The sequence below is a fragment of the Amblyraja radiata genome, chromosome 43 (genome assembly GCF_010909765.2).
Source record: "Amblyraja radiata isolate CabotCenter1 chromosome 43, sAmbRad1.1.pri, whole genome shotgun sequence".
Lineage (NCBI taxonomy): Eukaryota > Metazoa > Chordata > Chondrichthyes > Rajiformes > Rajidae > Amblyraja > Amblyraja radiata.
In genome coordinates, this window is record NC_045998.1 from 6,997,338 (window position 1) to 7,007,971 (window position 10,634).

The window sequence follows — 10,634 nt, forward strand, 5'->3', positions numbered from 1 at the left end:
CTCTCTCTCTGCATTTCTCGACCAGGTCGGGGCGCTGTATATAAAAGTACACAGTAGCATTCGGTCATTTATTGTGCAGCGACTTGAGTGAAGAAACATGTCTGGCAGAGGGAAAGGAGGCAAAGGACTGGGCAAAGGCGGAGCCAAACGGCATCGCAAAGTACTTCGCGATAATATCCAAGGCATCACCAAACCAGCTATCCGCCGCCTGGCTCGGCGTGGCGGTGTCAAGCGAATATCGGGTCTGATCTACGAGGAGACCCGTGGGGTGCTGAAGGTTTTCTTGGAGAATGTGATCAGAGATGCGGTCACCTACACCGAGCACGCCAAGCGTAAGACGGTCACTGCCATGGATGTGGTGTACGCTCTGAAACGCCAGGGCCGCACTCTGTATGGCTTCGGCGGTTGAAGAATTATTTCCTTTATCCAATCGACAAAACAAAGGCTCTTTTAAGAGCCACCCACCATTTCACTGAGGGAGCAGTGATCAGTATGGAATGAATGAACTTTTAGTTATTGCCCGACAGTTGCATGTATTTGATTGATTCTTGCTTTCAGCGGTTGTGATGAGGAAAGCTGAAGTTGGGCAGATTTTCTGAAGGTTTAAACTGAGGAGGGGCTTATAGTGGACCATTCTCCAGGCCAAAAATCATAGAGACTATCCCCTTTGCCACTTAACGCTTTGTAAATCCAGCAACACAAAGGTCGACTCGAAACATTCTCGGGAAGCAGTGGTTTATCTCCAGTCTCAGGTAGAACTGAATACCGTCAGTTTCCACATCGGGTCTGTAAATTCGCACCGCATATTCAGGCTTAGTGGTTTACGGAGGTGATTTAATTTAATTCGAAATTAAGTTGGTAGGTACAAAATAGTGCTGCATTCACAAAAGGAGGTGATTTAAATTAATTCGAAATTAAGTTGGTAGGTGTTTCATTATGTTCTGTCTCTATCTGGACTATACATAATGGACGATTAAAGCAGTCTTGCTTACTTGAACTTTATTGTCTTTATGCAGTCACCATCCGAACTGGGCCACGCCCCGGTGTCACCTCTAAACCAGTCCCCCGTACAACAGTACTTAAATAAACAATCCTATTGTTACATCTTTCTTTTTCTTTTTTCAAGTTAGTCTCTTTCCCTTAGGTATTATGTACAACACTTGTACCATATGCTCTGCTCATTTACAACAGATCTAACAACATAAGTAATAATAAATCAACAGTTCAAAACATCCGTTTCCAACAAGTGCATAAACAACACATTTTCATTTCTTTTTTTTTTCATAGTCCATACTCTAATCACTGAGTATAGTCTGTCAGGTAACGGGGTCTGACAACTTGTCGACCTGACCTGGTGACCGTGGTGACAACTTGTCGACCTGACCTGGTGACCGTGTCTTGGTTCTCTGCTGGGCCATCTGGCGGTATGGCCGCCTCAGTCACTGTAACTTGTCGACCTGACCTGGTGACCGTGTCTTGGTTCTCTGCTGGGCCATCTGGCGGTATGGCCGCCTCAGTCACTGTTGGTGTGGGTGTGTTTTGTGTTGGTGTGAGCGTGGTGAGATTGTGTCTGAGGTGGCGACGATTTCGTCTCAGAACACCTCCTGACTCTAACTCCACCTCATACGATCTATGGCTCACCTGTTGGACCACTCTCGCTGGTCTCCAACCCTTGTGTGTGTCACAGGGCTGTACTCTCACACTGTCCTCTCTTTTCAGAGTGTCCATGTCTTTTGCTGTGCGGTTGTAGTACTTTTCCTGTCTCTGTCTGTTGTATTTCAGTCCCTGTTCGTCGTGTGTCACCTCTGGCTTCAGCAGAGTGTCCTTTGTGGGAAGCAGGGTCCTGGTCCTCCTGCTTAGGAGTCTCTGTGCCGGGCTTGTGTTGAGGCCCTGGCTCGGTGTGTTGCGATGATCCAGCATTGCCAAGTACGGATCCTGTCTCGCTGCTGCAGCCTTCAGCATCAGGCGCTTGGCTGTCTTTACCGCTGACTCCGCCTTCCCATTACTCTGCGGGTATCCCGGCGACGATGTCCTGTGTTCACAGCCCCACTTCTGGCTGAAGTGCTGAAACTCTTGTGATGCATACTGGGGTCCGTTATCCGAGATAACAATGTCAGGAATCCCCTGTCGGGCAAAGTGGGCCTTGAGTTTTTTGATCACTGTGTTGCTCTTTGAATCTTGAATCATACACCCCTGGCTTAAACTTTGAGTCATATGCGAACCACTTCAATGCGTGAACCCCTCTTTTTAATTTGTATTTTTCCACTATAACATTCCATATTTCTAAAGTAAATGCTACTATTGGATCCATAGCATGTTTCAAAGCCCCTCTCAGATATTTGTCTCCCACCAAAATCTGGGTCTGGTAACCCTGTATCTCCCTTTCCATTTCTTTCCATCGAGATTCATAATCAAGTCTACACCAACAAGCCAGAGATCTGAGTTGAGCTGCAAAAAGTATTTCCTCAGATTTGGTAAAGCCATTCCACCCTTGCTTTTCAGCAGTTGAAGTGTTGTTAGTTTTATTCTTGTTTTTTTGCTATTCCAAATGAATCTAGAGATCATTTTATCCCAGGCTATGAATTTATCTTGGGGAACATTAATTGGGAGAGATTGGAATAAATATAGTAGTTTATATAAGATATTCATTTTTACTGTTCGTATTCTGGCACTGAAGTCTAGAGGAAGGGTAGACCACCTTTCAACATCCTTTTTGATGTTTTCTTCAATTTTGTTATAATTAGTTTCAAACAAGTTGGAAAGTGTTTTGGTTATAGTTACACCAAGATACTGCATTGTTTTAGAATTCCATTTCAGATTATATGCATCTCTGGTTTGTTGGGATGGAGAATAATTGAATGAAATAATTTGTGTTTTTGTTATATTCAGTTTATAACCCGAGTAGTATCCATATGTTTCAAATAGGTTCATTTGATTTGGGAGACAGATATCTGGTCGTTCAATAAAAATAATGATATCATCAGCAAAAGGACCAATTATGTTCTTTCCCCCCTATTTTGACCCCTTACATGTCTTCTCTCTGCCTTATTGCTTGTGCTAAGGGTTCAATATACAAAACGAAGAGAGTAGGAGAAAGACAGCATCCTTGCCTTGTGCCCCTCTCTAACTGGATCCTTTTTGATATGTTTCCATTTACCTTAATCCTAGCTGTAGGCTCCTGATATATTGTTTTAATACACCAAATTGCATCTTCATTGAAACCAAATCTCCTTAGTACTTCATATAAAAACACCCAACTAACACTATCAAAGGCTTTATCTGCATCAAAACTGACCAGAACCATATTTGTATCCTTTTTTTGAGCATTATCCACAATGTGGAGTGTTCTTCTAATATTATCCTGTGTTTGACGCCCCCAAATAAATCCAGTTTGGTCTTCATTAATCAGATCTGGTACCAAAGTCTCGAGTCTATTGCAAATGATTGAGGTAAATAATTTGTAGTCTCGCCTTAAGTCTACTGATTGCAGCTTCCAGCTCCTTAACTGTAAATTGTGACATAATAGTATTATTTTGTGTCTCACAGGATAATATTAGAAGAACACTCCACATTGTGTGGATGGCAGGTTGAGTGAGTTAAGAAAACTTCTCATTGTCCTTTCGTCAGCTGATGGTGGTTTAGAATAGAGTTTCTTATAGTATTCTTCAAATATTCTTTCTATCTCACCTGGTTCATGTGATAATTGATTGGTTTTAGGATCTCTTATTTTATGAATTGTAATAGAGGCCTGCTGTTTACGCAGGTGTCTGGCCAGGAGTCTAGTTGCTTTTGATCCTGCTTCATAATAGGTCTGCTTTACAAATCTTGCCCTTTTTTCCATATCTCCCCAGAGGATCTCATCTCCCCCCTTATTTCCTTAATCTGTTTTAGTACCAACTGATCCTGTATGATTTTATGTTTTTTCTCCAATTCTTTCAATGTTTCTACTTTATGTTCATACGTAGCTAGTCGGGCCTTTTTTTGTGATGATGTCAGGGCGATCAGCTTTCCACGTATAACTGCCTTCATAGCATCCCACAGTATTACAGGATCCACATCCCCATCCTCTTCTATGTACCTTTTTATCTCTTCCCTTATTTGTTCCACATTTGCCTTATTATTTAAAATACCCACATTGAACCTCCAAACAGTATTTATTTTTCTACTATTCAGGTGTACTGTCAAGCTGATCGCACTGTGATCAGATACATCTGCCACCCCGATTTTACACTCTGTGATCCTGTGGCTTTCACCTGTATTCATTCAAAAGTAGTCAATCCTGGAGTAGGTTGAGTGAGGAACTGATTAGTCTGTGTAGTCCCTTTCTAAAGGGTGAAGTTCGCTCCAAACATCAATTAGGCCCATTTCCTGCACTGGTGTGTTAATCAACTTTGTCAGATGCATCTTGGGTTTTTTTAGGCTTGTTGTATCGAAATTATGTGTCATGACCACATTGAAGTCCCCTCCACATATCAAAATACCTTCAGTCTCTAAAGCAATAATGTCAAACATGTTTTGAAAATACATTTGGTACTCTCTGGTGGGTCATATACATTGATCAGTGTCACTACTTTGTTTTCCAGCTTTCCTTTAACTAATACATACCGTCACCGTGATCCCACCACCGGTCACAGCTTCCCATCTTCATCTTTCATAGCAAAAGGATTTGAGTATAGGAGCAGGGAGGTTCTACTGCAGTTGTACAGGGTCTTGGTGAGACCACACCTGGAGTATTGCGTACAGTTTTGGTCTCCTAATCTGAAAAAGACATTCTTGCCAGATAGGGAGTGCAGAGAAGGTTCACCAGACTGATTCCTGGGATGTCAGGACTTTCATATGAAGAAAGACTGGACAGACTCGGCTTGTACTCGCTAAAATTTAGAAGATTGAGGGGGGATCTTATAGGAACTTACAACATTCTTAAGGGGTTGGACAGGCTAGATGCAGGAAGATTGTTCCCGATGTTGGGGAAGTCCAGAACAAGGGGTCACAGTTTAAGGATAAGGGGGAAATCTTTTAGGACCGAGATGAGAAAAACATTTTTCACACAGAGAGTGGCGAATCTCCGGAATTATCTGCCACAGAATGTAGTTGAGGCCAGTTCATTGGCTATATTTAAGAGGGAGTTAGATGTGGCCCTTGTGGCTAAAGGGATCAGGGGGTATGGAGAGAAGGCAGGTACAGGATACTGAGTTGGATGATCAGCCATGATCATATTGAATGGCGGTGCAGGCTCGAAGGGCCGAATGGCCTACTCCTGCACCTAATGTCTATGTTTCTATCCCTTTCTGCCTTCAACAGACCACACCCTCTGCAACTTCTTGTTTCAGTCATCCCTTCCCACCCAAACCACCCCTTCCCCAGCTACTTTCCTCTGCAACCGCAGGAGATGTAACACCTGTGCCTTGACCTCTTCCCTCACATTTACCCAAGGATCTTAGCTGTCCTTAACATGAGACAAAGATTCATGTGCACCTCCTTTAACCACCTCTGTTGTATTTGGTGTTCCTGCTGTGGCTTCCTGTATGGCGAGACCTGGTGTAGACTGGGTGACCGTTTCACTGAAGACTTGCACTCAATCCACCAAGGCCTGGACTTCCCAGTGGCTAACCATTTTACCTCCCCCTCCAATTCCCATATTGACCTTTCTGTGCTGGGCCTCCTCTATTGCCAGAGTGAGGCCACACACAAACTGGAGGAACAGTACTTTATATTCTGCTTGGGCAGCCTACAACCTGATGATATGAACATTGAATTCACCAGTTTAAGGTAACTAATCTACAAACAATTCCCAAACTCACCCCTTATTTTTCTTTCATCACAACCTCTATCACAATCCGCACATCCTCTGTCCTTATGACTCACCTTTTCTTTTTTTAATATTTCAATGGTGAAACCATCTGCCCACCAACCATCCCCACCTGTATCTACCTATCACTCAACAGGTCTTGTCCTGTTCCAGTTTACTCCCCTCGCCACACTAATCAGTCCAAATGCAGGTAGACCCTGTTTCTCAAAATCCCCCGCAGCAACTTCCCCAATACATGACCTGTGCCTAACAATGATGCAAGTATATCTCCCAGATCCACTGCAATTTTAACCTGGCTTCCCACAATGTCCTGGGATACACCTGGTCTGGCCTCAGGGATTTAGCCTCCTTAGAAAGACATAGAAAATATAAAAAAATAGGTGCAGGAGTAGGCCATTTGGCCCTTCAACCCAGCACCGCCATTCATATAACCATATAATATAACTATATAACAATTACAGCACGGAAACAGGCCATCTCGAGCCTTCTAGTCCGTGCCGAACACGTATTCTCCCCTAGTCCCATATACCTGCGCTCAGACCATAACCCTCCATTCCTTTCCCGTCCATATAAATATCCAATTTATTTTTAAATGATAAAAACGAACCTGCCTCCACCACCTTCACTGGAAGCTCATTCCACACAGCCACCACTCTCTGAGTAAAGAAGTTCCCCCTCATGTTACCCCTAAACTTCTGTCCCTTAATTCTCGTCATGTCCCCTTGTTTGAATCTTCCCTACTCTCAGTGGGAAAAGCTTATCCACGTCAACTCTGTCTATCCCTCTCATCATTTTAAAGACCTCTATCAAGTCCCCCCTTAACCTTCTGCGCTCCAAAGAATAAAGCCCTAACTTGTTCAACCTTTCTCTGTAACTTAGTTGCTGAAACCCAGGCAACATTCTAGTAAATCTCCTCTGTACTCTCTCTATTTTGTTGACGTCCTTCCTATAATTAGGCGACCAAAATTGTACACCATACTCCATAATTGGCCTCACCAATGCCTTGTACAATTTTAACGTTACATCCCAACTTCTATACGCAATGCTCTGATTTATAAAGGCCAGCACACCAAAAGCTTTCTTTACCACCCTATCTACATGAGACTCCACTTTCAGGGAACTGTGCACAGTTATTCCCAGATCCCTCTGTTCACCTGCATTCTTCAATTCCCTACCATTTACCATGTACTTCCTATTTTGATTTGTCCTGCCAAGATGTAGCACCTCACACTTATCAGCATTAAACTCCATCTGCCATCTTTCAGCCCACTCTTCCAACTGGCATAAATCTCTCTGTAGACTTTGAAAATCTATTTCATTATCCACAACCCCTCCTATCTTAGTAACATCGGCAAACTTACTAATCCAATTTACCACACCATCATCCAGATCATTGATGTACATGACAAACAACAGTGGACCCAACACAGATCCCTGTGGCACCCCACTAGTCACTGGCTTCCAACCTGACAAACAACCATCCACCATTACTCTCTGGCATCTCCCATTCAGCCACTGTTGAATCCATCTTGCTGCTCCACCATTAATACCCAACAATTGAACCTTCTTAATCAACCTTCCATGAGGAACCTTGTCAAAGGCCTTACTGAAGTCCATATATACAACATCCACTGCTTTACCCTCATCAATTTCCCGAGTAACCTCTTCAAACAATTCAAGAAGATTAGTCAAACACGACCTTCCAGGCACAAATCCATGTTGACTGTTCCTAATCAGACCCTGTTTATCCAGATGCTTATATATATTATCTCTAAGTATCCTTTCCATTAATTTGCCCACCACTGATGTCAAACTAACAGGTCTATAATAGCTAGGTTTTCTCTTAGAAACTTTTTTAAACAATGGAACAACATGCGCAGTACGCCAATCCTCCAGCACCATTCACGTTTCTAATGACATTTGAAATATTTCTGTTCCATATCAGAAAGGGGAAAGTCAGGGGGGATGGAGAAACGACTATTTCTGTCATAGCCCCTGCTATTTCTACACTAACTTTCCTCAATGTCCTAGGGAATATCCTGTCCGGGCCTGGAGACTTATCCACTTTTATATTTCGCAAAAGTGTCAGTACTTCCTCTTCTTTGAATCTCATAGTTTCCATAGCTACTCTACTTTTCCCTTACCTCACATAATTCAATATCCTTCTCCTTGGTGAATACCGAAGAAAATAAATTGTTCAATATCTCCCCCTTCTCTTTTGGCTCTGCAGATAGCTGTCCACTCTGACTATCTAATGGACCAATTTTATCCCTCGTTATCCTTTTGTTATTAATATAGCTGTAGAAACCCTTTGGATTTACTTTCACCTTACTTGCCAAAGCAACCTCATATCTTCTTTTAGCTTTTCTAATTTCTTTCTTAAGATTCTTTTTACATTCTTTATACTCCTCAAGCACCTCATTCACTCCATGCTGCCTATAATTATTGTAGATCTCTCTCTTTTTCCGAAAGTGTCCAATATCCCTTGAAAATCATGGCTCTTTCCAATTTTTACTTTCCTTTCAACCGAACAGGGACATAAAGATTCTGTACTCTTAAAATGTCACCTTTAAATGTCTTCCATTTCTCTTCCACATCTTTCCCATAAAACAAACTGTCCCAATTTACTTCTTTTATATCCTTTCGCATCTCCTCAAAGTTAGCCTTTCTCCAATCAAAAATCTCAACCCTAGGTCCAGTTCTGACCCTCTCCATAATTATATTGAAACTAATGGTATTGTGATCACTGGTCCCGAACTGTTCCCCAAATGTTTTTCCCAATAATCTCCAAATACAAATACATTATAAACTCAGATCTTGCGTACACCATTTCGCCCGTCAATTTAATCTTATATCTCCATTAACTGGTATCGAACGGAGGAAATGAGTCTCACGGATTATAACAGCGGGTGGGTTTCTGTACAAATAACACAGCGTTAAATTATGTCGGGTCAGTTCATAAAGTGCGGTCGGATGTGAGATTACGGCGTCAAGTGGTTCTGTGACTGAACCTGTTGTGATCAAAGATCTTATAGTTGTGATCTCAGTAAAAGCGGCATTCAGGGAACAATCCGGCCGCAGTTTGATAAACATAAACACAATTCAACATATTGTACCTGTGTTTGCCAAAGTCCCCATACAATTTTGCAGCAATTCGATGTCGCAATAATGCTACAACTCTTTCAGTGAGGTTGTGGGTGGCTCTTAAAAGAGCCTTTGGGTTTTCGGTTTATCAGGATTGAGAATGTTTACTTCGAACTGGTATACTTGGTCACCGCCTTTGTCCCTTCCGACACGGCGTGCTTGGCCAGCTCCCCGGGCAGCAGCAGGCGCACGGCGGTCTGGATCTCCCGGGAGCTGATGGTCGACCGCTTGTTGTAATGAGCCAAGCGGGAAGCCTCACCCGCGATGCGCTCGAAAATATCGTTGACGAACGAGTTCATGATGCTCATGGCCTTGGAGGAGATGCCGGTGTCGGGGTGAACCTGCTTCATCACTTTGTAGATGTAGATGCCGTAACTCTCCTTCCTCGACCTCCTGCGCCTCTTACCCGCCTTGCCTGCAGGTTTGGACACGGCTTTCTTGGCGCCCTTCTTGGCCACTTTCACTTTCGGTGCGTCAGGCATTTCGTCTGTCGGCTTTGGACACACAAATGTAGGGAACTCAACCCGAGCGCGGACTAAATAAATTGTCCCACCGCCCTATGCTAATGAGGGATTGGGGAAAGCGAACGTTGTCATTGGATGGTGTCAATCATTCCTTTGATTGGACCTTGATGTGGCCAATCACAGAGCGCGCCCACTGCCCCGTCCGGTAACACGTGACAGGACGGGGAGGCGGAGTTCGGCGGATCTGCTGCTGTCAATCATTTTTTTTAAATTTCAAAATAGACTTTATTCAGGTAATAAATATATAAGATATTCTATACTTTTGACTTAAAAAGTGTTTACCAACAAATTCCTTTGAAGGAATCAGAGAAGAAACACACTGCGTTTGAAGCAAATGGGAAATTATATCACTACTGCAGTTTCTTTTGGTGTAACTAATAGCGTGGCTGTTTTTCAGAGATGGACAAACTTGTTGAACAGGAAAACCTTAAAGATACTTTCCCTTATCTTGAGAATATAACTATTGCAGGAAAAGACCAAGCTGAACATGATGAAAATGTACAACGGTTTTTAGATGTCGTACATTCTAAAAATCTAACATTAAATCAAGGAGGAAGACCAGTGGCTTCCATGTCTCGTACTCTCCAAGGTAGTGAATTGCAATACCCACCCGTCGAAAAGGAAGTTACAGCAATTATTGAAGCAGTGAGGAAATTGAGTCATTTCCTTGCTCGCCAGCACTTCACTTTGATAACAGATCATATAACCATATAACAATTACAGCATGGAAACAGGCCATCTCGACCCTTCTAGTCCGTGCCGAACACGTATTCTCCCCTAGTCCCATATACCTGCACTCACACCATAACCGTCCATTCCTTTCCCGTCCATATAACTATCCAATATATTTTTAAATGATAAAAACGAACCTGCCTCCAGCACCTTCACTGGAAGCTCATTCCACACAGCCACCACTCTCTGAGTAAAGAAGTTCCCCCTCATGTTACCCCTAAACTTCTGTCCCTTAATTCTCAAGTCATGTCCCCTTGTTTGAATCTTCCCTAATCTCAGTGGGAAAAGCTTATCCACGTCAACTCTGTCTATCCCTCTCATCATTTTAAAGACCTCTATCAAGTCCCCCCTTAACCTTCTGCACTCCAAAGAATAAAGCCCTAACTTGTTCAACCTTTCTCTGTAACTTAGTTGCTGAAAGCCAG

General features: G+C 42.9%; 2 protein-coding genes across 2 annotated transcripts; one reads left to right on the forward strand and one right to left on the reverse strand.

The window, feature by feature from the left end:
* The first annotated feature begins 95 nt into the window (after nucleotides 1–95).
* LOC116967990 (histone H4) lies at nucleotides 96–485 on the forward strand. The gene has a single exon (XM_033014626.1). The coding sequence runs from the start codon at nucleotides 98–100 to the stop codon at nucleotides 407–409; it is 312 nt and encodes a 103-aa protein (XP_032870517.1). The 5' UTR covers nucleotides 96–97; the 3' UTR covers nucleotides 410–485.
* An 8,518-nt stretch (nucleotides 486–9,003) lies between these two features.
* LOC116968034 (late histone H2B.L4-like) lies at nucleotides 9,004–9,459 on the reverse strand. The gene has a single exon (XM_033014662.1). The coding sequence runs from the start codon at nucleotides 9,433–9,435 to the stop codon at nucleotides 9,058–9,060; it is 378 nt and encodes a 125-aa protein (XP_032870553.1). The 5' UTR covers nucleotides 9,436–9,459; the 3' UTR covers nucleotides 9,004–9,057.
* Nucleotides 9,460–10,634: the final 1,175 nt, after the last annotated feature.